The following is a 27,137-nucleotide window of genomic DNA, read 5'->3' on the forward strand; positions in this document are numbered from 1 at the left end:
GTAGAAGATGTTTTGCTCTTGTGGTGTGTTCTGACTGCCCACCTTAACCTGCCCGGCTGAGTTTTGTGAACACTTGTGTTTGATGCTCTTGTTCCGCAGCAGCTGTGGCTGTTTCCATGCGTTACAGCTGCTGCTAATTGAAGGAAAAAGGCAGGGAAAGGCTGGAGATGGCCCTGCTGTGGGAGAGCAGGGGTGGAGGAAGGAGGTGGCTGGGTTGGAGCCATGGGCATCCCCTCGAGTGGAGCCAAGGCTGGTTTCCAACAGCTTGGATCCTCCAGACCGAAAGGGTGAACAACCGCTCCCGCCGAGCACCTGGGGATGTGGCACGTAGATCTGTGGGGCTCTTGGCAAGGATCTCTGAGGAACCTTTTAGGTTTGTGTCCAGTTTTGGGCCCCTCACGACGGGAAAGACATTGAGGGGCTGGAGCGGGTGGAGCTGGAGAAGAGCAACGGAGCTGGTGAGGGGTCTGGAGAACAAGTCCCATGAGGAGCGGCTGAGGGAGCTGGGGGTGTTCAGCCTGGAGACAAGGAGGCTGAGGGGAGACCTTCTCGCTCTCTACAACTCCCTGAAAGGAGTCCCAGTCACAACCTAGTGTTTATTTCAAGTATTTAAAAATAACCTAATAACTGCTGGAGCAAGGAAGAGGTGATCAGAATTGTGGCAGGAAAAGTACTCGGTTTGGTCCTAAAATGGATAAATTACAGAAAGGCTTGAGGGTAACGGCTGCTTATTGCCAGGTACCTTTGCGGTTCTTACGATAGTGTGACTTTCCATCTTGGGTCCTGATTTTCAGCATTTCCTGACGAAAGATGGAATTGAACAGGCATCTGTGTTGCTGCTTGGAATTGTCTGCAATAAGGCTTTACTCCTGTATTTTTTTCCCCCCTCTTCTCAGCACTTGTCACCGGTGAGTCGCTGCCGAGGTGGCTGGCGCTGGGTCCGCTGCCTGTCCCCGCTGCCTGGGTACCCCCGGGGTTTGCCCCGGAGCAGAGGCTGCCGAGGGGCTTGGAGCGCAGCGGGGGCAGCTGGAGTAGGAGCCTTCGTCGCCTCTGAGCACTGGGACGTGCGCTGGATGTGTGTTACGGGATGCTGGAAGCCATTTCCAGGGATGCTCTGGTCCAGGGAGGGTACCGCAGAGACAGTGGTGGGAGTGAGGGCAGAGGGTCCGGCACCGCAGCTCCGGGGAAGAACAGAGTTGATTTTTTGGCTTTCAGCAGGAAGGATCCTTATTTTATCCAAACAAAAGCCAAAGAGCTGCATAGCGCATAGGAAGGAGGACGCATGCTCCTCTGTCCCTGACCTGGGGTTGGAAACCTGCAGCGGCACTGGATGAAGCTCCTGGAGGGTGGCACCAGAGCAGGAGATGGAGCGTGGAGACCCTCTCGATCTGGGTTATTCACAGCCGCTACTCGGTGTCTGGGGAGCAGGAACTATAAAGGGGGGTGTTGGTGCCCGTCTGGGTGGTACCGAGGGCGGCAGGAGGCTTGGGGACTGAGCCTCGGGAGGACCCTGCCTGGGTCACCCTGCCTTGGTGACACCCTGACCGCTGCCTTCAGGGCAGACGGGTGGTGATGGGCAGCGTTGGTCGCACAGGGTGTTTTCATGGTTGAAGGCTCAGAGCAAGGAAACACCAATTCCTCAGGGTGCTTTGGAATATATAACAGTATGAACTGAGTGGTGCCGCTGACCTGTGCCGTGGCCAGCGGGAAGAGTTTCCCACGAGTGGATTTCCAGGCTGGTCTCTGGACCGATCGATGCTCTGGTGTGAAATGGGTTCTCTCGGGGTGTGAAATGGGTTCTCCGAGCCCCTCGTGGCTGTGTGAGCTGCCCTCCTGCCTGGGCACGGCTCCGGCTGCCCGCGGGCAGATTTCTGCCTGCCCAGGTTGGTAATCGCCCGCTATAAATTGAAACTCACGTGGCTCCTTTTGGTAAATGCAAAATTGGATTCTTTTATATTTTTTTTTTTCCCTTTACTACACAGCTTGTTTAGCTTCCAGATGGCAAACCAACAGGAAGTAATGGAAGTGCAACATAGTTTTGTTATAATGGATATGTAAACGTGATATTTATTCACTGCGATAGACTGCTGTGAACCATATTCCGGCAGTAACCTTTTAAATCCATCACTTGGCTGCACATAAGTGTCCCCCTAAAAGGGACTTGTATGGAATTATGTATTTTTTTCTTCTAGAGGCTTTTTTTAGTCATTGAAAAGAAAGGAGAATGTTTTCCATTTTTTGCCTTCATGTCCGGACTGGGAAATGTCAGAAAAAAAATCTGCGGAGATGTGTGTGTGTGTTGGGATTGTGGATGTGTTGGGTTTTTCCACCCCGAACGCCTTTTGAGTGCTCTCTGAGCCGTCTGAAAACGTCTCCGATCAGACAACTTCCCGTGAATTTCCCCAAACCCAGTTGATTGAGCCGTATTTAGGAGCTACATCACGTACTTGGAGATGCTCTTGCTCCTCTGTGTCACACTTCGCCGGCAGGGGTGAGCACAGCCGGGTCCTCCGCCCTTCCCATGGATTCCCGACCCCAGCATCACCCGAGCCCCCAGAGTGGAAATATCCCTTGTGGCCGGAGCCCTTGTCCCCGGGGCCGCTGTTTCTCAGCGTATTTTTGGCCGAGAGGAAGAACTCGTGGCTGATCTGTGGTTCGAGCCGTTGACATTTCCATGTATCGCTAAATCCTGATTGCTCGGTGGGAAGTGAATGGACGTTAAACATGAAGTGCCCGTGTCGGTTCCAGCGAGGAGCAGCACCTCGGTGCTCGCCCCTGCCAGAGGCGAGGGAGGGTTTGCCCCCAGTGATGGCAAAACTGTGTTTTGTTGGATTGCATCAAATCTGTAGTGTACGAGTATTAACACCTTTCCCTGGGACGGGGGGGTTTGGCTGCTTTCGAGGTCGCGCTGCGCAGGGCTCCCCGCGCGGCTGGAGGGGACACCTCGGTGGCCACATCGAGCGAAGGCCGAGCCAGGAGAAGGGCCAGCGCCTCCTCCCTATGCTGACGGCCTTTAATCTGAAGATTAATCTAATCTTGGTAGCATAATCAATATTTACAAGATTTTTTCCAATTTATGTTATTCTTTTTATGTAAAAAAATATTATTTCTGTTGCTCCATTTGAGGTGGGAACAAACCCGATATATTCCTGAGCTTCCCGCGGATTAAAGAGGTAAGATTCAAAGGTGAGCATCACACAAGTTCCTGCTGAAACCGTCATATGTGACAGATACTTTTGAGTGTCTCACACTGTATTTCGTACAAATAAACAAGTATTATCTATTTTTTTTTCTGAATTTCCATTAACATTCTTTCCTGAAAGAGTAAACGTGCTTTTGTTGGTGTTTTTTTTTTTTTTTTTTTTTTTTAGAAGAAACTGATGAAATCGGGTTAAATGTATTTGTTGATGGAGAATTATGAAAATACGGGTGTGTGTATATATATATATATTTCTGTACCACTCAGTGAAGTTACTCACCATTTTTCTGACCCGCCTCCCTGTGTTTTGGGCTGGTAGATGTACAAACAGCAGCTGACATCAGTTTTTTGCTGTAACTTTCCCTCTGGGCGTGGGTTTGCAGCAGAAGTCAGAGCATGCAGAAGTCAGGCTCTTCCAATTTTGAGGCTGCACCGCCAACTTTTAGCACAATGGAAAGAAATATAAATAGTATTCAGTCAATTAGAGCATCTTCTTATCTCGAGAGCATTTAAACTGTAACCAGGAAATAGTAGCTCCCTGCACATAATACATTTCTAATTGCTCGAAAACATTTAAAACCCCTTTCAGACGTAGGTTTTAGGAACAAGTATCTCATGGGGACAGACTCCAGCGTTTCCAAATAGTCAGGGCTGACACGATGAAATACGGGCTGTAATTCTGTGGCTTCTGCTCAATGAGGAAAAATAACTGTTTGTTTGTTGCGCAGTCTCCAAATTCCAATAAAGCCTTATCTCTAGCGCCTTTTCCTCTATTATGCAGTATTTGTGTTGGGCAATTAGCTAAAGCAGACACTTATTTTTACTTTCCATTAATTTGCAGATAGTGGTGTCTCCCAAAGTTAACATTAGCTTTAGCAAATGATGATGTATTGCGAAAGTTCGAGCCGTCCCGCTCCTTTTTACAGCGTTTCTACCCCAGCCCCGACGTCCTGGGGTCACCTCTGCTCGAAGAGAGTCCCCCGAGTGAAGGACCATCCCCTTTCCAGCCAGGAAGAGCCTGGGAAGAGCCCGGCTCTGCCTCTGAGCCTCCCAGCAGGTACCGGGATGTCCACCAAGATGCCCCACGTCGCCGTGGGTCACTCATGTGGAGGGTGGGGGGAGAACGTATGGATTTTGGTGGTTGGGCTGACGTGACGTATGGAGAGGCAATGGGTAGTTTCATGGCATATCTTTGTTTCTTCCGGCGTAGAAATCTGTCATTTTCTATACGCTCACATTTTGTAGCCGTAACATTTTTCCCAAGGGTCTTGTCTCTTCGGAACTGTACTAGAATTATTTGAGAAACTTTTTCCATTTTCACATTTTTTATTTTAACAATTTTTTTTTCAATACCCCCCCCCCCCCCCCAGTGGCAGTGGTTGCTACCCTTTCATTGACCACTGCAAAAAAAAAAAAATCGGTGGCTGCTCTCAGCGCTGTTATACTAACCTGAGAAAGAAATGAATTTTTTTTTTTTTTTAAGATTTTTTCAAAAATTAGGTTTGCTGGAGAAAATGAATGGGTTTCTGCAAAGGTGGCTTAAGCTCAGTGCTGCTGGGCGGATGAAGGCTCTCGGAGATGCTCCTCTCCCTCTCGGCCCGTTTCCCACCCCCTGCCCAGGGACCCCCCTGCAGCTCCACTCCCTGGCCCCAGGCAGGGCTTACGGATCGCTACTGTAAAACTGAGAGCATGTGGGTACCATGCAAATCCACTACTTATGCCTCTATCGTTAATTAATCTTCCCATGGGTTTCCTTTAGGGAATGCCCGCGCCTGGGACAGTGCCGTGGTTTTTATGGCAAAAGTCTGAAACTCGGGGCTGTGACTGTGATTTCTCATTCAGTGGGTGCAGTTCAAAGCTCTTCTCTATTGAATTATGTCTCAATAGAGACATCAGAAAAATATTTTCTTTGTAGTTTTGTAACTCTCTTTATGAAAGGCTTTCTACTTGCTTGAATTTATAGGGAAAATGAATTTTAATCAACAGCAACTAATTGGCAAGAGCGTAGCGCGGCCCTGCAAGGTTTGACTCAGCCTTATTCACACTTGGGCTGGAAATTAGCCATTTTAAAGAAGGTTTCTGAAGTAAGGAAAGCGTCTCTTCCCAGGAGGAGAAGAGGGTGTCTCTGAGCTGTGAGGAGGGTGGGAAATGGAATGGAGATTATCCAGGGGACAGTGACTGCGGTGCCCGTCACCAGGGCATTTATCCACTCTCGAGACCCTCCTCGCCTTCCTCGTACCCGCTGTAGGCAGAATTCTGTGTGCAAACTGTACCAAGACCAGAGTTCTGGCACTTGGATTAATTTAAAAGGACAATATGTCAAACCCAGCTTTCGGAGGCGTATTTTCAGTCGCTCCCACCTGAGGCGTTGCCTACACGAGGACAAGGCAGACCCTTAGTTTGACTTGAGTGAAATTCCCATAGTTGAGGTTTGGGCAGGGTCCTGTGTCACCGCCGCTGCCTCTGATTGAATCCTGGGTTACGGTTACGATGTTCCTCCCCTTTCCTCCACAGAGATGCACCCGAAATGGCCACTTTAATGTGCACAACCCCCCCGGGCAACGGGGACAAGAGGGATTTGCTGGTGCAAGGGTAGGTTATTTCACATCTTGCTTTGCGATGCACTCTGCTGACAGAACCTGGAAGCAGTTCTGCTCTTGATGCATTATTTTCTGGTACTCGTTCTTCTGCTTGTTCTTGCACTTATTCTGCTTTGTCGCTCTTTCCCCCCTCCCCGTTTTTCCTAGATATGCTGTGGGTTTTTTTCGAGACGCCAATCTCAGCGCGCGGCCGCACAGTCCTGGACGCGCTGGTGTCCTCCCCCCGGTCAGAAATCTGCCTCCCGCGCTTCAGAGCAGCCGTGGGTTTCTCATTGCTATAAGCCCAGTAAACTCTAGTTTAATTTTAAAACTTTATGTCCTCAGGTCGGAGACGTGTTTCTTTCTAGAACCCCCATCTACCGTGTTTCTTTAATTTTTCTCTCTAAGATTATATGGCTTAGGACAGCATACTCAAGACTTGAACAAGAAATTCAAGGTATTCGTTGAATTTGAAGTTTGCAGCGCTTCTCCAATCCCAGTTAAAATCTCGATACACTAATTTAACAAATCTCCCAATTTTCAAAGCTTGTTTTTAGCACCCTCTAGAAGTACCTCATGCTGTTGCTCCTTTTGCACTGGGCTTCTCTGTCTCCCTTGTTTCTTAGGGCCACAGAAATGCAGTCCAAGGTAAATTAAGGCGAGGTGATTATAAGGACTTCTGAAAGCTCCAGCAGCCCCCAGCTAAAACCGTGTCAGAGAAAGAACCAAGCGACACCAACAAGTGAAGCCCCTGAAAAAGCCTGGAAGCAAAACAGCCATAATTAAAACCTGAAAGCAACGACTTCATAAAGAAATAAACGAAGAGGCGGGCTCTTTGGTAAATGATGATCTAAAAAGCGTTCTGGGTTGTGAGACCTCATTTCGAACGTATTCATTAAGTAATATCTGAATCATTTAACAGTTTGAACCCTACTGCACTGCTAAGATCTTCAGGGGATTGTTCCCCCCCCCAAGTAACAAAGCAGCCTTTGTTCCTGCCCTGTGCTGGGGCTGTGCCGGGGGTATTAGTGGGAAACCCGATCGCCTGACATCGCCCCGAGTCCGCCTGTACAATGTGAGTCGTCTGCAGCCGGGATTAAATCAGGCCTTTTGTGGGGAGATGCTGAGGGGCCATGTGATGCGGGAGAAGCCATGGTTATGGATGGCAGGAGATTTATTTTAACCCTTTGTGCCCGAGGGGGGGTGTGTGTGTGTGTGCGGGGGTTTGCAGGGGAGATGGTGGCCGGCGCTGCGCTGGGGTAGCCAGGGCCGTGGGCACCAGTCTCTGGTGCACCCGAGCGATTCCTGGTGATACGGCGGATAATGCCCTGTGTGGAGTGGGTGGAATCCAGCCCCGTGTGAAGACCCAGGCCCCCTGGGCCCGGGGGGTGTACGGGCAGCTCCCCACAGCCCCAGCCCCCCTCTGCTGAGCTCCCAGCCCTGCCCAGCCTGATGGGGGTGGCTGCGGGGGTCCCGGTGCCACCACGTCCTGCTGCCGGACCGAGCACCCGCTGCTGCTCCGACGGCTCTTCGGTTCTTGTGGGAAGAGGCACTTCTTATTTTTAAACTGGACAAATCAGGACCAGGAGCCGAGGTTCGCCAGTGGCTCAGAAACGTGAGTTATTCTGTAAAATCTTGCAAGGTAATGTGATAAATAATAAATACAGGAGTATCTTTATTTGCTGAGTGGCTTTCAATTCTGGGCACCGCATTCTCAAGCGTTCCTCTCGCCCACAGGGACGTGCAGCTTCCTCTGCAGCCGAGACCAGGGGGTTGGGATTGCCGGAGCGCCAGGAGCAAGAGCGTTACCAAAGCTCCCGAGTGCTGGCGCTGGGAACAGGCTGGCAGCGTTCACCGGGCGCAGGAGGAGAGTGAAAAGTGCTGAGGCGCGTGGTCCCATGGGAGGTTCTCCAGGAGAGACCAGTCTGGTCCACGATGGGTGAGTTCCTGCGAAACGGTGACATCTAAAACCGCATCCAGCAGCTCCCCCTGCTCATCCCGCTCCCCCTGGGCAGAAGGACACTGTCCTGCGAGAGGCGGAAGGGAAGGGCTTGTGAAGGCAGGGCGGAAAATGTCCCGGGATTTCAGGCTGTAAGAGGGAAGCACTAAGGTGAACGCTCTTGTGAAGAAAATTAGGGAAAATTAAGTCATCAGGACTTTACAAAATAGCCTCTGGTTCTCTCCTTTCACAGTAGTTCAATTTATAAGATGATGAAAAATGAATTAACTCCAGTGGTTTGCTGGCATCACCCATAGCGAGCCCGGCTTTCCAGATGCTCAGAGATGCTCCTTCCTGCTCCACCGACCTCACATCAATTCCCACCTGGTTCAAGTTTAAGAAAACAACAGAACAAAGTCAATCTCACAAACTCCGACATAAAATCCCGAGGAGGGTTAAATACTGATTATCCGCATAGAGAGGGGCTATTTTTTATTTATGTTTCTCTGAGTTATTTTAGGAAATGTAAAACTTTTACAGTTCCTGCAGCCAAACTACTTCTTTTGTGCTGTTAGTATGAGCTAATTTATTTTTTCTTTCCCCCTCTCCAATCAAACGTGTAACCCTACGATGTGTGTTTTGGAGATGGGAATTTGAATGAAAAAAAGCAAAAAGCCCACGAGGTGTCCTTTAGTACAATTATAATAGACTGGAAAATTGGCTTTAGCATTTCTAAGACTAACCATACAATCTCAATGTTGTATTATTTTAGCACTCTCCTGCTTTTTTAGTGATCTAAATTAGAAAAATGTAAATGTGTTGAACGTGTACACCTAAGTGTCCCATGTGCTGTAAAGGTTTTCACCCAACTGACATAAATGGGACCCAATACATACTTAATTGATGCCCAAAAGTTGTCTGCAGCAATGGAAAAACATACCAGTATTGTGAAAATATCGTGATCCACACCGAGGTACCTGAAAAACCAAAGAGGAAAAATACACAGCTTAAGGTTGCAGAGAACGTAGAGAAGCTCGACCGACCAACCCACCGACCAACCCACTGACCTGGCAGAAGAAACAAATGGGAAAATCCTTGAGAGACGCCGAGTTCTGAAATCGCTGCCGATCTCATCTGGAAATGACTGGAAGAGTTTTACTCCCCTCACTCTTATTATTCAGTTATGCATTTTTTTTTTAAATGGGAAGCAGTCAAGTGTCTGAAGGAATTTGGTTCAAGCTTTCCGGAAAACAACATTGTTGGCAAAACTAAGCCTGAAATATTTACATGGGGAAGTTGAACTTTCCAGAAACTGAATGCAGATCGGGTTGTAGGGGTGAAATTGTCGTTAGTCTCAGTGACAAAAGTAGTCACCTCCAGAGGTTCAGGTAGGGCAGGACAAGAGGGGACAGAAGAGGTGGGATCCCAGGACATCTTCACACGCTGCCTTTCAGTGGTGTGACCATCCCCGGAGCAAACTCCTCGGGAGACCACCAGACCCCCGTGTGACACAGCCCTTCGCCCGCAGCTGGTCTGGCTGCTGTGGGGTCCAGGGAGCCAGAAAAGAGCCTTTGTGTACCCAAAACTCCCTACCGTTCTTGGGAACTAAAGCAGGTGCACACCAGTAAACAGCGTCTCCCCTGGAGGAATTCCTTCCCTCGTGATCCTGCTCCGCAGTCACCGCACTGTTGAGCTTGTCTAAGGATTTTACATATTTCCCTTCCGAGTGGGAAGGGAATATATATATATATATGTTCGCTATAGTTTTGAGCGGGAGGAGACACAATGGTTTCCTAGTTGGGGGAAAGGCAGAAAAGTTAAAAACCTTCCCGACAGTGTCAGCCAACAGGCTTTGGAGACCTGTCCTTCAAAAATATTCACATTCCTTTTGCCGAATATCCCTGCTAGGAGCAGAAATTGCTGCCAAGAAACACCGATCAGCTTTTTTTTTTTTTTTTTTTTGTGCAAAGTAACCGTTGGGAGCCGGCGCTCTAAGGACAGGACCCATGGCTTTGGCTGGTACACGACGTGGAGCGGCAACCAAATGCTTCTTTGCATTGTTCCAGACGGCGGGGCTAGCAAAGGCTGCAGAGCTTATTTAGTAGCTAAAATTTATCTACCTGAAGCCTGACGTATTAATGAAATGGCATCTTTGTAGAGCTGGGGGGGGTATAAACGCCATGGAAAAGTACGATGTGGTTTTGCTGGGTGGAAGGGTTGAAAGGCTTCTCGCTAAGGGCTAGTGGGGCTGGAGTTTTTCTAGCATATGGGCTTGTTTTGTACAGTTTATGTGGTGGTTTCTTCATTAGATTCTCAGTGGTAATGAGCCCACACAGTTGATTGCTGCAGGGAGGAAAAAAAGAAAAAAAAAAAAAAATCTTTCTGAATAGGTTTGCTGAATAATTATGAACTGAGCTGAACTCTTACATTTGCTTACTAATTGTATGGTTCGTGATGTTTTATGTATGATGCATTCATTTTGTTAAAAAGGAATTTTTTTTTTTTTTTTTTGCTGAGCAGCAACTTTTCTCAGTGCAAGTTGAACTGGCAGAGGGGAAAGGGCTGAATTCAAGTCTGATGAATTGATGGTGTTTGATTTTTTTTTTATTTTTTTTTTTAAAAAAAACCATCCACCCCACCATTTGGTTTTGAGAGCTTGCAATACGAAACCCAAAATTGTGCTATTGTCTTGAGAGTCGAAACAAATGAATCCCCTCGACTTTGGATTTGGCAGGAGCAATTACTATTGTTAATTTAGAAAATAATCCCCTGCAGCTACAACTATTTAAATAATGCCTTTCCCTGCTTCCCCCAAGATGACCAAAACCCAGAGATTGAAAGTAAAAATATGTTCGTAAAAGAGACTTTTCACTACTCGATACAATTTGAGAGAGGCTTCCTTCCACTTGGCAGGGCCACTGGGACCCTTTGCGACCCAAGTCCCGGCCCAGGGACACCCCATCTCCAGCGCTCCCCGGCACCACACCGAGAGCCGGGAGGGCCCACGGGTGTTGGTGGGTTCAGCCCGGAGCACGTTCCGTGTCAGAAACCAGGGTTGAGGCGTCTCCCGACGTTTAACAGCGGAGGTTTACACCACGCGGCTGTAGAACGCTGCAGCTGGTACAGCACCTTCCCGCTCCCATCAGCTCACTGGTTTCGCTGTCAAAATATTTAGGCTGATATTATTTCCATATTTGTCATCGGGCAGTTATATACTGCTCCCGAGCCCCAGCCGGGCAGCGCTGCCGGCGAGTTACCGTGCTGAAATATTGAGTCCTAAAACTTGCTCCTGGCAGGTAGTTATGTCTAGGCCAGCAGCGGAGGAGCAGGAAAGCCCTCTGGAGAAGCAGTCCAGGGAAGGACCAGCCAGAAGTGGCTAGGGCTAGCCACTGCTTGCAGCATCATAGGATCACAGGATGGTTCGGGTTGGAAGGGACCTTGAAAATCATCCAGTGCCACCCCCTGCCCTGGGCAGGGACACCTCCCACCAGACCAGGTTACTCCAAGCCCCGTCCAACCTGGCCTTGAACCCCTCCAGGGAATACAGCGGCATGTCTCACCACTGGCCATGGCAGAAGCCCTTTCTGGCTCCACCAGAAAGGAGGAGAGAGGAGGATGAACACTTGCCCACATGTGTTTGAGATGGTCAGTCCGTGGACCAAGAAAGTCTCCATCCCTCTAATTGTATTCTCCTTCACAGCACCATTCTGCTCCTCCAGAGAGACAGTGCTTGCTCCGATTGAGGAACAAATGGATCCTGAATATTCCAGGAAATGCAAGGTAAATCATCTAAATCAGTAAAACTCTCTTTTCTGAAGCATTTGGTCTCTTCCATGGAAGCCAGCGTTAGAGGATGTACCCGTGAAAGGCACGATTCCCCGCTTTAGAAAACAGCTGCAATTTCAGGGAGGCCCAAGGTCCTTTTACATCAGCAAAAATAATTCTTCTCAGCAGAAATCTCACCTCCTCCCACACCACTTGTGGGACAACTTTCACCGTGCAGAGAGAAGAGACCATTTCCCCAGAGAAGTGCCTGTACATAAACGTGACAATGGAGCTGTGACAAAAAGGGGCGATTCCAAATGAAACCCACCTGATTGCAACAGCAACTAATGACCTCCAATAATACGCCTGACAGACAGATTGTCCAACTGGCATGTGGTATCTTAAACAGAAGGTATCTTTTTAGGCCACCCTAGAGTGGACGCACCACCAAAACATGGATTCCAGCTGAGACAGAGGCGGTGGCGCTTGTCCCAGGTGGGTGCTTCGCTGGGCAATCTGTCCCAGCGAGGGCTGGTCACGTTCCTTGCCCACGGTAAAGAGTCACCAGCCAGAGCCTCAGCCCTGTCGTGTGATCCCCTGCTGGCAGGGTGGGCATTAAACGCCAATATTGTTCTGGTTTACAATGCTCTTACTCGTTCTGTTGCGCTTACCCTTTTGATTGGCACCCTTCAAATTCATCCAGCTTTTTTCCTTTTTATTTTATTTTATTTTTTAAATAACCCAGTTTTAAATCGGGTGCCATTTTGGCCAGAAATGAAAGTCAACAGAAGTTGGTTGAGTGTGGAAAGAGCGGTTCTGGGGGAGCTGCGAGAGGCTGGTGCTCGGGGGTGAGCGGGACCCAGCTGATGGGTGGTGTTAATTATGTTAATGATGTTAATCACCGTCCTCTCCTGATGCGTGCAGCCCCGAGGTAAAGGTGTTCGCACCCGGGCAGCAGGAGGAGCGGGAGGGCACCCTGGTGGCACTGTCCCCAGGCCTGGCTCGGGGACCTCCTGCCCGGGCTCCCCCAGAGCCGCCCCCGGCCAAGGGAGCTCGGCGGGGCGCTGGGGTGTCCCCCCGGGGCCGGGGAGGGTCCCCGCGGAGGGGAGTCGCGGCGCCGGGCGGGCCCCGGCACGGTACCGGGCAGCCGCTCCCGGCGCCTCCCCCGGGCACCCGGCCCCGTCCTTCCGCGGCGGGGGCTGGACGCGGCCCTCTGCCCGCCCCACCGGGCCCGGCTGCCCGCCGTCGGGGCGGCCCGGCCGCGGCGGGCGCCAGGGGGCGCTGTGCCCGTTCGGAAGAGCCGGCTCCGACGGCGCGCACGCAGGCGCAGAGGGAGCGCGGCGGCGGGGGAGCCCCGGGAGCCGTCCCTGCCCCGCAGCCTCGGCGGGGAGCACCGGGGCCGTCCCTACGGGCGGGCAGCCGTCGGTCCGGGGCGCTGCCGTTCTGCCGGGACACGGGCGCAGGGACCGGCGGCTCCCTCCCTCCTTTCCTGCTTCCTTCCTTCCTTCCTTCCTTCCTTCTCTCCCCCCGCCGTGGCCGCCGTTCCCGCAGGGAAGGAGCGAGCCTTTCCCTTCATTTCTTTGTGCCGCCGTCGGGCCGCGTTTACTTCGTGTTCTGCCCCGGTGCCAGCCCCGCACCCCGGGCTCTGCGCCCCCCCACCTTGTCACTTTGCTAAGTAATAATTTCCATGTCCAATTCCATTTCTTCTCTAGTTCTGAAATCTCCAAGCCATCAGCAAGGAGGATAGTTCACATGAAAACTAATTACACAAAATCAATATTTAATCACGGCGCAGCATCCTGATCCTGCAGAAAAAAATCCCTTTAAAACTCTCCTGCCATATACAAATACTTCTCGGCCGCTTATTTATAGATCCCTTTCTTTTTTTTTTCTTTTTTGGTGGGAGTAATTTTTATTTTTATTTTTTTTTTAAAACTATCGACACGTAGGAGCCGTGGACACCCGAAGTACCTTATCCTGCCGGCTGCTCTTAATCCCCCCCTACTCCCCCCGCGCCATGGACCTGATGGATGGTTTTCCCTCCGGAGGGGCCGGGCTCTGACATCCCCGCTCCGGCTATAACGCCTGGCTGCAAGCGGGGCGCTGCCCCCCCCGCCCCCCGCTTCCCTTGCGCGGCTCCGGCTGCCGGACCGGGCGGCCCCGACGGGGAGCGCCGTTCGGGGGACCGGCTCGGGGTTCGCCCGCGCGGCCCGGGACGGCGGGGCCGCCGAGCCGCTCCTTCTCCCGCCCCGCCGCCGTCGAGCGGGTTTCGCCCGGGAAGGGAGCGCGGGACCGGCCGCGCCGGGTCCCGCCGGTCGGTTCCGGCCCCGGTGCCCGCAGGGCTCGGCGCGGCTCCGGGAGCAGCGGTGCCCGCCGGTTGCGGGGAGCGGCGGGCGACGGTCCGGTGCGCGGGGAGCGGAGCGGGGCGGGCGGGGCGCGGGGCCGGGCGGCGCGGCGGAGCCACCTTAACGGCGAGCCCCGCCCCGGGCGGCGCGGCGCTCATTGGCGCAGCCCCGATGGCTGAAATTCATCGCTGAAATGCAAAACTTGTTGCTGCTCCGCCAGCGCCGGGTGAGAGCGAGGGAGCGCGCAGGGGAGCGCGGCGCAGCCCTCCCAGCGCCCGCACGCAGCGCCGGCCCCGCCGCCCGCACCGGCCCCGCCGCCGCCGCCGCCGCCGCCGCCGGAGCCCTGCGAACGGCGGGCAGCGCACGGCGGGCCGGCGATGCGGCGCTCAGCTCCCGGGCGCCGGAGCCTATGAGCGGCGGCGCGCCGCCCCGTCGGCTCTCGGGCAGCGCAGCGCGGCCGGCGGCGGGCGGCAGCGGGCGGGGAGCCGCCGGGGTGAGCGCGGGCGGGCGGCCGGTGCCGGCGGCGCGGCAGGATGTGAGCGGGGCGGCCGGAGCGGCGGGGAGCGGGGACGGCGGAGCGGCGCGGAGGAGCGGAGCGGCCATGCCCTTCTGAGGAGCCGCCGCCGCCGCGCAGGATGTTCGGGCTGGAGCAGTTCGAGCCGCAGAGCGGCAGCCGGAGCGGCGGGCAGGCGGAGCGGGGCTTCGGCCAGCCCGGACTGAGCATGAGCGCGCACTTCAAGGCGCCGGCCTTCCCCGGCGGCGGCCCGGCGGCGGCGGCGGTGGACCCGGCCCTGGGCGCGCTGGGCGAGCCGCCCCTCCTGGGCATGAACATGAGCCTGGCCGGGGACGCGTACGGCTTCCCGGGCCGCGGCCCCGCCGAGCTGCACGGCGGCGGCATGCAGCCGCCGGTGCACGGCTTCTTCGGCGGGCAGCAGCCGCACGGCGGCCACGGCGGCGCCCACCACCCCCCCCACCAGCACCCCCCGCACTTCGGCGGCAACTTCGGGCCCGACCCCGGCGCCTCCTGCGTGCACGGCGGCCGGCTCCTGGGCTACAGCGGCGCGCTGGGCGGGCAGACGGCGTTCGCCGACGGCTACGAGCACATGGCCGAGAGCCAGGGCGGCGAGGGCTTCGGGCAGCAGCGCCCCGGGAACCTGCCCGACTTCCAGCACCACAGCGCCGGCGCCTCCAGCCACGCCGTGCCGGCGCCCTGCCTGCCCCTCGACCAGTCCCCCAACCGCGCCGCCTCCTTCCACGGGCTGCCGGCGGCCGGCTCCTCCGAGCCCCACGGCCTGGAGCAGCGGCGGCTCCCCGCGCAGGGCGGCGTGGACTCGCTGGAATACAATTACCCCGGCGACGGCCCCGCCGGCCACTTCGAGCTGCCCGTCTTCTCCCCGTCGGAGCCCGAGGGGCAGCTGCCGCACTACGGCGGCGGGCGGCAGGTGCCGGCGGGCGGCGGCTTCGCGGGGGCGCCCGCCCTGCCCCGGGCACCGGGCATGGCCGTGGCCAAGGCGCACCCGCCGCAGCAGCACGGCGTCTTCTTCGAGCGCTTCGGGGGGGCGCGGAAGATGTCGGCCAGCCTGGAGCCGGGGGCCAGCGCCAGGCACCCGCTGATGCAGCAGCAGCAGCCGCCGCAGCCGCCGCAGCAGCAGCCGCCGCCGCCGGGCTTGCTGGCCAGACAGAACTCCTGCCCGCCAGCCATCCCTAGGCAACAGCAAACAGAAGCCAACGCTCCCAACCCCAACCTGCAGGACAATGGGCCCATAATGCAGAACCAGCATGCACAGTTTGAATACCCTATTCACAGACTGGAGAACAGGAATATGCATCCCTACACCGACCCCGTGTTTAATATGCAGCACCCTCCTCCGCAACAGCCACCAAATCAAAGACTGCAGCACTTCGATGCCCCCTACGTGAGCGTCGCCAAAAGGCCGCGGTTCGACTTCCCCGGCAACCCCGGCGTCGAGCGCTGCGCCTCCTGGGGCAGCGGCATGCACGGCCCCGCCATGGAGAGCCACCTCTCCCCGACGGCCTACCCCGGCCTGCCGGGCGAGTTCACCCCGCCGGCGCCCGAGGCCTTCGGGGGGCCGCTGCCGCACGGCGGCCCCGAGCACCCGGCGCTGGCCCAGCGCCAGAACGCGGCCCTGGTGATGAAGCAGATGGCCTCCCGCAGCCAGCAGCGCCTGCGGCCGCCCAGCCTGCAGCAGCTGGGGCACCACGGCGAGGTGGGCCCGCCCGGCGGCCTGCCCCCGCCCGCCTTCGAGCGGGAAGCCGGCAGCGGCGGCCGCGGCTTCGACCCGCCGGCGCCGCACATGGCCCCCGACAGCGCCTGGTTCGCGGGGCCGCCGCCGCCCGGGGAGCTGCTGCCGCGACGCATGGCGGCTCCGGGGCTGCCGGCCGAGGCGGCCCCTCATGAGCTGGGCCTGCAGCCGGGCGGCGCCGCCGTGCTCTTCCGGCCGGGCGCCGGCGGGCTGGGGCTGCAGGAGCCGCTGCGGATGGCGGGCGATGGGCCCGCGCAGGCCTTGCCCTCGCCCGGCGTCCACCCGCCCTTCGCGCCCGCCATGGGCGGCCTCTCGCAGCTGCAGTCGCCGGGCGGCGGCGTGGCCATGCCCAGTGCCCCTGCCGAGCGCCGCGGCCCCGCCGACTTCGCCGCCCAGCCCGGCTTCCCCTTCGCAGCCGCGGCACGGCAACCGGCGGCCCACGGGGCTGCGCCCACCCTCAGCGCCTCGCCGGGCGCCTACCCACCGCCCCCACCCGAGTTCCCCCCGCCGCCGCCGCCACGTCCCACCGCCAGCAAGCTGGGCGCCCTCTCCTTGGGCTCCTTCAGCAAGCCGGCCAGCAAGGACAACGTCTTTGGGCAGAGCTGCCTGGCCGCCCTCTCCACCGCCTGCCAGAACATGATCGCCAGCCTGGGCGCCCCCAACCTCAACGTCACCTTCAACAAGAAGAGCCCGGCTGAGGCCAAGCGCAAGCTCAGCCAGGCCGAGCCCGACCCGCCGCCACCCGCCGCCCCGGACTATTTCCCGGCGGGGCCGCCGGCGGGCGGGGGTGGCGCGGGCAAGGCGGCGGGCACTGCCCCGCTGTTGCCCGCCGAGAGCAGCCTCTCGCCCGGCTACGCGCTGGAGCCGGCGGCCGGCGGCGAGGGGAAGGCGGGTGGCGGGCGGGGGCGGGGCCGTCGGAAACGGGACAGCGGGCACGTCAGCCCCGGCACCTTCTTCGAGAAGTTCTCGGCCACGGAGGGCGGAGGGGCTGGCGTCAGCCCAGGGCAGCCGGCGGTGCCGGCGGCGGCGGGGGGTCCACCGGGGAGCGCGGGCACGGAGCGCGGCGGGGGTACCCCCCACGACAAGCCCCTGACCTCGCCCTCCTGGGGCAAGGGTGGCGAGCTGCTGCTGGGGGAGCAGCCTGACCTGATGTCCTCCCTGGACAGCGGCATCCAGAGCGTGACCAAGTCGGACGGCAGCTCCCCGCACGTGGACTTTCCCGACGAGGTCAGCACCAGCTATGGCAATGAGGATGAGGTGTCCTCCAGCTCCGACAACGCCGCCTCCAAGCCCACCCGCAGCCCGCTGCTGGGCGGCTCGCCCAAGCTGCCCCGCGGGGAGCACGCACTTCTCAATGGACAGAAGCCCCTGGCCCTTGGCCTCCTCAGTACGTCTACCTCGACCCCCGACAGCTACGGGCTCAGCACCACGGCGGGCGCCCACCCTGGCACGCCGGGCATGGAGCAGGTGCGGACCCCCACGAGCACCTCGGCCCAGGACGAGATCCACCCCCTGGAGATCCTGCAGGCGCAGATCCAGCTCCAGCGGCAGCAGTTCAGCATCTCGGAAGACCAGCCCTTGGGGCTGAAGAGCAAGAAGGGGGAGTGCGCGGGGCAGAACGGGGACAGTGACCTGGGCAGCTGCTGCTCAGAGGGCGTCAAGGGCGCCATGAGCACCATCGACCTGGACTCCCTGATGGCGGAGCACAACTCCACCTGGTACCTGCCTGGTGAGAAGGCCCTGATGGAGGGGCAGGAGGAGGACAAGCCCATGGCGCCCTGGGAGAAGCCCAAGCCCACGAACCCCAGCAAAGAAGGTATCGGTTGTCCCACGCGGGTGGTGGCCCATGGTGGGGACGGTGGGTTGCGTGGGGAAGGGGAGGTGGCGGGGCTTCAGCCCCAGGACATTGGGCACACGTCGTTCCCAGATCTACTCCACTCCTGGCAGGGACCACGGTGGGTGCCGGGCACCTTCCTGCTGTGGGATGCTAGGTGGCCCTGCCAGGGTGGCCGGTGGCAGGGATGAAGCACCTGGTGCATGGCTGTCCTCAGGTGACGGCCGTCTCTGTCACCAGCCCCGTCCCCATCGTGCCTCCTGGGGAGCAGCCGCTGAGGGCTGTGTCAGCCTTGGCTGGCGCAGGGCTGCCGGGGGTGCTGAGCAGAGGGGCTCCCGGTGGAGCCCCGGCCATGCTCCCGGGCCTGGGGTACCGCGGAGGGGGGCTGCAGGCGTGGGGTGCCGAGGAGGGGGCTCCCGCAGAGCCCTGCCGGGGATGGGGTGCTGAGGAGGGGGCTCCCTCAGAGCCCGGTGCCGGCCGAGCCTTCCAGCCATTTCCCCCAAACTGTTACAGGGATCTTCCCAAACCATGAAAAACAAGAATTTGTTAGTGGTGCTGCCTCTCCGCTTCCAGGTATTTCCCCGCCTGCACTAAGAGCCTGCCAGCAGCGTGATACCGAATGGAAAGGCTCTTAACACTTATTTTTTTTTCTTTAATAGGAAGGCAATTTAAAACAAGGCTCTGGGTCTGCCGGTGTAAAACTTGCTTAGTTGACAGATGTTTAATTTCGACATTAGTTGTCATTTTTGATCCTTCCCTGTGTCCAGAGGGCATCATAATTCCCCAAGCCCAGGGAAAAAAAAATATTTTAATGGAGAGCCCTCTATTACAAAAGCTGTTTAAGATAAAGATGATTATAGATTTGATTGGTTTCCATTTTATCTTATCAAAGCCACATTTTCCAAGCCTCCTGACCGTGTGTGTGAGTATTACAATAGGTGCACGTGCGTGTATCTGCTCTATGAATGCACGCAGGCAATTTTTTGATGTGCTGTAAGTACACGTGCATAATTTAAGCAACATAAACTCGTTATTCTAGGAAAGTTGATGTTTTGGTACTGCTAGCGCAGTTTGAAATTGTTTTTATTGCCGCTGGTTGTGCAGACTGACTTTTTACAGTCCCCCGCGTTTAGTAATTTCGCTAAGAAGGGTGTTGGGAAAATCAGAAGGGAGCTGCTTGGAAAACCGGGCAATTTCCTACCCCCGGTTCTGGTTGGCTTTCCAGCTTTGGCTTTCTGAAGCGTGAATCCTAGCCCCCACGGTTTGTCTCTTTGTTCATGTTTAATGCCCAGCGCAGGAGACTCTCATTCCAGGCGGGAGTGTTTAGCATGCACAGCAGACTCTAGGAAGCCCATCAGCATTCTCCATGCTTCACCCAGGCAAGGACATAAATTGGTTTGTTTGGGGCCCTTCTTTTCCATTTTTAAATGGAGTTGCACACAGCATCCTTCCTGGCCCCTTCTCTTTTATTGTTTCTTGTACACAACATCTAGATCTGACTGGATCAATAGCTAGTTAGCACAAATCACGGTTCCTGTCACTTCTACCTTGGCAGACCCGAACACATATATACGTTCTCTCACAACACACACACACACGCACACCCCACACCCCCCCGTTACGTGTGCACTCTCACACACGCACACACAGCTATGCGGATCTACACTCCGGGCTGTATTTAGAAACAGATTTTAAAAGAGTAACTCGTTCCCTCGTTCCATGGAGCTTAATTTTGTGGATTGAAAAAAAAAAAAAATAAAAAAATTCCTGAGCGGTGATTTAAGCCTGAGAGCACATTTATTAAAAGTGTAATTTGGCTTAAAATTATGTATATTTTGTGTGTGTGTGTGTCATGTGGAGCGCTGCTTTCTTGAACATCTTTAACAGCACTCCTACGTTCATTTTGATCCCGGCTATTCTTAGTAACATCTAGTGAAATAAGTCCTTGCTTTCTGGTCGCGATAACCACAATGTTGCTGTTAAAACAGTTCATCACTTGGAAGGAAAACCATTTAATCAGTGTTCCTATATAAGGATATGTTTTAGTGTTTCAGAGGCTTAGCATAAAATAGCAAACCAGTTTCACAACAATGCATAGAGGCGCTCGTTTTGTTTCACACTTTAGTCACTTGAAGGATTTGAATGGGCTGGTTCTTCGGATGAGGAAATTCATATAGACCAGCGGAGAATTTACTTTAACTGTTGTTGGAAGTGATAAAGATACAATAGGTGAGACAAAACAGGCGCTTCTCCTCGGTTAGTAGAAATAATTTAACTTTATTTACACTGCCGTACCCCCGAGTGTTAGAAACTGCGTGTATGAAAAGGCTTTATTTATCCGGCGATGGGGTTTTTTTTAAACCTTTTTAGCCGGCTGGGATTTGCATCCGCGGTGTTTGCTGCGGCAGCTCCCCGGTGGATACGCGCAGGCTTCGGGCAGCACCCTTCCCAATTTCCAGCAGTTCCGAGAAGGTGCTTCACGCTGCGCGGGGGGAGCGCTCACCGTTTCCTACTAACCTGGGATATTATTAGGGGCGAGATTAGTCGTCAGACCCGAGTTCCCTCGCCCACACGTAGGCGTTGGTGGTGGGCTGCTTAATTACACCTGCCGTGATGGGAGAGAAGGCGTTGGGTGATTTATTCCTATTGTGGCCCCGGCCGCAGAAGGGACGGGGGGGACAGGGGGACAGGTCCCCCCCCGACTCGGCGGAGCCCGGGGTTCCCACTGCTCTCCCGGAGCCAGGGACCGGAGGCTCCGGCTTCTCTGCCGGCCGTGGAGGGGCAGCTTTGGGATGGATGGGCTCCCTGAAACGCAGGAGAACCGGGAATTGTCCAAATTGTCCCTTAATGCCCAAATTACTGGGGGAAACAACTTGTTTGAGTTGTTTTAATGGCTGGTCAGATTCCTTATAGCTCATCTCTGTTTGTTTTTTTTTCTCACCGCGGCGTTAAAATGCTTTGCTAATCTGTAGCCATCTGCGTGAGCTGGGAGTTGTAAAGGTAGACGGGAGCGGATACGGTTGTTCCAGACACCTGTGCCGCGGGTGCCCGTGTAACACGTACACACCTACACCCCTCAGGGAGAAGCCTCTGGCGAGTTCCGTGCATGTGCTCACCTTTTGTTTCCGAGTTTAACGTTATTAATGCTGGCTGGACATTGCTCTTCGCTGAAATATGTTTTTTTTTCGTAAGGAGTTTTCTCTGATACATCGTTTCTTGTACTGACATGTTTTACCTGAAGTGGCTGATAGTTCGTTTTTTGTTTTTTTTTTTTCCCCAAAAAATCCTTTTGAGAATTTCATGTTTTCCTCTGCCGTGCAGCTAGAGCTGGGAGTGAGATAAAATAATAGAGTCTGGAGGGGTCGTGTTGACTTCCAGCACCGCAGCTCCAGCTAACAAAGAATAACCAGATCAAATTCACTTAAAATCCCAGGGCCGGTTTAATGGGTTTTTGCTTTGCCCGGTTTGACTGAACCGGAACAATTTCCCTTTCAGTGAAATGTTGATTAGTATTCTCTAGAAACCCAGTAATTAAGTTCTGGTGGGCTTTTGTTTTTACTTTTTAATTGAAATCCCGAAGGTCCCATACTGCAGATGCCAGGTGAGGGCATCAGTCCGTAACCTAGAACCACGCAGGTGTGTATGGGGAAAAAATGAGAATATATTCCTTTGGCCGTTGGGCTCGTCTGTCCGAGCTGATGGGCACGTGCAGCGCAGCACAGCTAGTTTTCATCTCTGAGTTTTTGTTAATATTTCATCGTAAGACCGAACCTATCATTTGATGGAGCCAGCAGGCCAGAACTCTCCACGAAGCTGCACGTAAATTACCACCAAATATATTAACAAAGGTCAAATTTGGTCCAGATGCAGCCGGGAGCCTTTGTTTTCTCTCTCTTCCAAGTGTGTTCTGCTGTGTGCTTTTATTTTAAATACTGCTAAATTCTTTTGGAGGCTTTACCAAGGGACCGGGCTTGTTTACTGGGAGCGAGTTTGTCAGAGCTCTGGTGAGCTATTTCCAGGGCTTAAATACTGCTGAAAGCAAGATGTGATTGGGAAGGGGCTCGTGTTGTGGTCGGGGTTGTTGGAAATGAGTTCGCGGCCGGAGCTCAGCGCACTTTGCAGCGATGGATCTGTGTTTCCCGATGCTGCTTTGTTTGCTCGAAAGGGCTGTTTAAACTTATACAAAGAATTTTAACAGTTACAGGAGAAAAGAAAAAAAAAAAAAAAAGCTGTTACCTTTGCCAAGAAGTTCCGTGATGTACTCCAAAGATAGGGAATCCACCTCTTTAATAAATGATCTGGATTAGGGTACAGATTTACGGGGAGAGAATACTCCCGTTGCATATCATAGGAGAGAGTTCAGTGTGCATTGGGTTTGGGTTTAATGTGATCTTTTAAACTCTCCTGACCTATTAAAAAAAAAAAAATCGGGAGGTTGCCCCTGCTTGGCTTGGCTTGGTGTGACTGGCAGTGATACTCCATTGTTTACTTTGACCGACTGTCATTTTTAATATTTTCTACTGGAAAATGGTCCTGTTGGAAATGTTTTCCTTTGTTTTATAAACAGTCTGCAGCAGCGTGTTTGTAGACCTTTGTGGCAAATATTAGAGAAGGAAAGGGGCAGAGTTTTCAATATTATTTGCCAGTGCTGCTGGGATGCAGTTAGGATAGTTAATGCAGAAAGTGTGTGAATTTATTGGCGTTTCAGTAACTACCGTGACCACTGTTTGCCTTCACACCCATCCATCCGTTTATTAATTCTTGCTCTTTAAATTTACCTGTTCCCCCCATGTTAGTGGACAGTGTAGCTGGATTTGAATCGGTGCAGATCACCAATTTGGTTTGCGTCACGGTGCTTTCTTTTACCAAAGTCTGGTATTTTATAAGGGCACGTTGGGTTGTGAGGTCAGTTTTAACTGGGATGTTTTGTACACGCTGGGGTGGGAGAGTGCAGGAGGCAGACTTTGGGGGAATATATTTCTTGAAGTTGGTGTGTGAACGTGCTTCAGATCTTTACGTATGATCTAAAAGGAAATGAATTCAACTTAATATTTATATGTGAGCTTAGATGAGAGCAGAGATTTATTCTGTTCTGTGATGTCTTACACCATGTCTGCTCTTAATTTTTAATGTGCAATACCTGTTGGTTTTTTTTACCAATGACCTGGTGGAATGCTCGGCCATAAAACTGCAAATAATTTTTTTGCTAAAAAAAAAAAAAAAAGTTATTAATCGGCAATTCCTACAGATAAGAGTTTGTTGTTACTTGCATAGAGCAAAGATTAAGGCATTAAACAACAGTCTAACCTAAAAGTATAAATATAGGCAGCTTTTATTTGTAACAGCTGGCTCCCAGCTTCTGCAGTGCTCTGTACCAGGGAGAGGGTTTGGTACAGCAAAATGCCTTTATGTGGCCATATAAAATTTTAGTACGAGACAAATTACAGTACATTTTTAGTCTGTGGTTTCTTGTGTATTCCTATTAAATACAAGCGTGAGTAGAGTATCCACAGAAAGTGTAAAGCCAGCTCTAAAATGAATCTTCAGGTGGCCTAACACATGCTTTTTTAATGCTGAATTTACTGAAATACCGTAAGCAGTTTAATTACGTAGTTCCCAGAGCACACCGAGCACTGAGAATATCAGAAGAGCCCAGTCGAATTGTGGTTAGCGGAATCCTTCCCTGTTTTGTCACCAGCAGAAAATAGATGGTCCTTAACGTGTTTGGGGCTGGAGCGCTGCGTATGCGGAAGGGATGGAGAGACCCGCGTCAGGCGCCGGGTACCTGCCTGCCCATCGCGGCCGCTGCTCCCGCCAGCACCCACCTTCCTGCTCATATTCTGGGTTGGTTTTTTTTTTTTCCATTGAAAAATCTAAGCCCTTGAAAAGAACAAAGTTTACACCTATAAATACACACTTATAGTTTGCAGGATGTTTTTAAGATTATTTTTTTTTTCTTTTTTTTTTTAAATACAGAATTACTCTCCTTTCAATTTTTAAAGGGCATTTTTAAAAGAAAGAGCTTCCGTTAATGAGATATATTTAGAAGGTGGCTTGCTTGTGCACTTCCTCAGCATCAGTTCTTGGGTAAAGGACACAGGGCAGGACCCTGTGGAAACTGAAGAGGTGAAACTGTGGAGTCTTCCAGGAAATTCAAGGTCCGCCCTGACTTTCCTGCTCTTGGTTAGGTTTCTCAACTTTTAAAATGTAAATCAGAATTTTTGCTCGTCTGTAGATAGAACCAGTTTGCATGTCGTGGTAACGTGACTAGCTGATGTAAAAATACTGGTATTTGTAGTTGGTTGCTTTTTCTTTGCCAAATTTGCTTTTATGTCGGTGCAGTTAAAACATTACAAATTTCTAGTGACCTTTTTTAATGTAAAAAAATAATTTTTTTTTTTACAAATTTAAATATATTTTATGGATTATGTGCCAATGTTCCAAAGCCAAATACCTTTTAAATTTAAAGCTGCGAATTGAACAGCTGGAGGTCTAATCCATTAATTTTTACAAGCTGACTTTCTTAATACTTCAAAGAGACCATCTGAGATGCTGTTGCTGTGCTGCTCCCCTCCTCGGCACCCCTTCTTCCCCTCTCCCCCCAAAGCCCTCTCTGCTGCATCTTCACGTTCCCCTCATCTCCTACCAAGTGACAAGATGTATGCAAGGAATGTATTTTCCTTAGTTGATATAATAAGTTGTAAGACTCGATGATGCAGATACGTATGCTCTTAGGGTTGCACTTTTTATCTACATAGTGACGGAAAAAAAATATAGTGGTTATTGCTTTTCTAGCAGTCTTCTCCCCTGTACTTGAGTTATTTTTTATAACAGAACCAGCATTATCACAGGAGTGTTTGTGTTCAGGAGCTGTGTGTTCTGGGCTTGTGCCCTTTGGAGACACCTCGAAGTGCATCCCTTCCCCAGGGGACCGGCTCTGGTCCACGCTGGCCATTTTTAAACAAAGTTTTTTCCAAGTTTTGTCTCGCCCCTGTTGGACAATAAGTGTTTTATCACCTCCTACGGGTTCCCTCCCCAAGATGCACATCTGTATCAGTCACGGGAAGCTCCTGAGAACGAAGCGTTTCTCATCTGCGTGTTTAACTTCTGCTGGGAGGCATTAGTTGTGCAATTTATGTCTGTTTGGTTTCAATTTTAGGAAATCTATTTGTGTCTGTTTAGTATTTTTAATGTAAAAAATGCAGTGCACGACACTGCGCTGCCTAAATTTTTATTAGCTTTTAAGATTTGTCTAAAGAAGCCATTTTTGGTATGGTAAGCAGAAATCTGTTTACGTTTAAGTGCTGCTTTGGTAGAATTTTTTAATTTTTTTTTTTTTTTTGCATTAAAATAAATACAGTTTATTTGAGTCTAAACACAAACACCACGAGTGTGAGCTCTAAAGAGCTTTGCTGGTTCTCCATCGGAGAGTGCTGTGCTGGGGACGGCGCTGCAGCCAGTTTGCTTCAACTTTTGGATATTTATCTTATTTATTTTTTTTTCCTTTCCCCTTCTCTCCCTCTGTTCCGCGCATTTTAAAAAGGGTGATAAGGAAGCTGAGTTGCTGCCTTTTTTTCTTTTAACTCTCTTACCTTCAGTTCTGACCGCTGGGCCTTTAGGACTCGATACTCTTGTTCACAGAAAAGCCTGTCATCAGTCGGCAGTTGGGAGGCAGCGGGTTTTTTTTGTGATAAAATATATGTTTTCAAAGTTAAGTCTGCATTTAATTAATTTTGTGAATTAGTATTCACAAAATATTAGAAGGCATTTGTATTGCTAATAGAAAGATCATCCTGAGGCTGGGGAAGCACAGTTAATTGAAAAAGCAGCCGTTTGTAAAGTGAAGAAAATTTTAAAACATTTCATACCCTAATTAAGAATATACTCGATTTAAAATTGAGAATATTAATTCGCTGTGCGAAGCAAATACACTAAAAAAACCCCCTGAAAAACAGTCATATCCTTCCTTCCTGCTCTTAATCTTCTCCCAAAATGCAGTTTAAGAAGAAAGGCATGACTTTTTCTTTTTTTTTTTTTTAAATGTAGCCTGAAACGGTTTTGCTAGAGAGATGTAAATTGATCTATTAACATAGGAAATGAAGGCTGGATGGGGGTTATTAGTGGGTCAGAATTTTAGGATCTCTTTTCTAGAAAAATCTACTAATTTGGGGGGAAGGGAAAGGGTGGTATAATCTTCCTCTGTAACGTCTAATTTTCAAGCCTTTTTGTGGTGGGTAAGAGCAGTTGCGGGAAGCAGGGGATGCGGGAGATGAAGGATGTCTCGGAGATACGGATGCAAATGCATTGCAAGCAGGGCCAGCTCCCCCGGGGACCCAGGACCGGAGAGTTCCCTCCCATCCACTGCTGGAGGTGATGCTCCGATTGTCTGCCGGGTGAAAACAGGCGGAGGAAGGAGCCTCTGCGCGACTGTTCCCGTCTCCTGGCTAGATGGCACAGTCGGTCAAGTCATTACCATTGTGCTTATGGAGACTTGGGTTTAGATTGCGGCGGAGTCCAGAGTCGGGTCTCACTCTTATTACGATTTTTAGTATTTTCAGATCATATTTATCGTGCCGTAAATCGACGAGATGTTCCCACTGCTAAAGATTTACAGTCCAAATGACATAAAACAGATGTTCGGCCACGCGGCCGCCGGCGTACCGGGGACCGGCGAGCCTCCTTAGGAGGCTCGCCGGTCCCCGGTACGCCGGCGGCCGCGTGGCCGAACGACCACGGTGATGCTTTGGCAGAGGATGCTGGTGGTGGGGTCCAGCACTGGTAGGAACCCTGGGAACGAGTGGCAGAGGATGCTGGTGGGGCTCATGGTGAGGTCCAGCGCTGGTAGGGACCCCGGGGACAAGTCTGGGCACTTGGGTACCCAACAAAGACTGGGGATGGAGCGTGGGAGGCGGGGTCTGGCTGCGGTGGTTAGGAAGCACCTAATTAGGGGGAATGAAGAGCCAAGAGCGTCTTGTCCAACTTTACAATCTCATTTCTACCTTGGGTGCTTCTTCCTCCGGTGGCTTTGGTGGGGATGGTCTCCGTACGGCCCTCCCTGGCGCAGCGTTTCTCCTCTCCTGGAAAAAAAAAAAAAAAACCCAACAAAAAACCCAACCAAAAACCCACCCAGTTACGGCACTTCTGATCCAGTGCGTGAGCCAATTTCGGAATGAATTTCTCAGCCTGAGCGACAGGAAAAGAAACCGAAATGG

General features: G+C 52.7%; 1 protein-coding gene across 1 annotated transcript in view; it reads left to right on the forward strand.

Annotated features, from left to right (window-relative positions):
• Positions 1 to 14,462: 14,462 nt before the first annotated feature.
• The window catches only part of MN1 (MN1 proto-oncogene, transcriptional regulator), a 41,082-nt gene continuing 28,407 nt past the window's right edge, over positions 14,463 to 27,137 (forward strand). Inside the window, exon 1 of the mRNA XM_074159474.1 lies at positions 14,463 to 17,907. Coding sequence (XP_074015575.1) covers positions 14,463 to 17,907 — 3,445 coding nt within the window. The remainder of the gene's footprint in view (positions 17,908 to 27,137) is intronic.

Source organism: Numenius arquata, chromosome 16 (genome assembly GCF_964106895.1).
Source record: "Numenius arquata chromosome 16, bNumArq3.hap1.1, whole genome shotgun sequence".
Taxonomy (NCBI): domain Eukaryota; kingdom Metazoa; phylum Chordata; class Aves; order Charadriiformes; family Scolopacidae; genus Numenius; species Numenius arquata.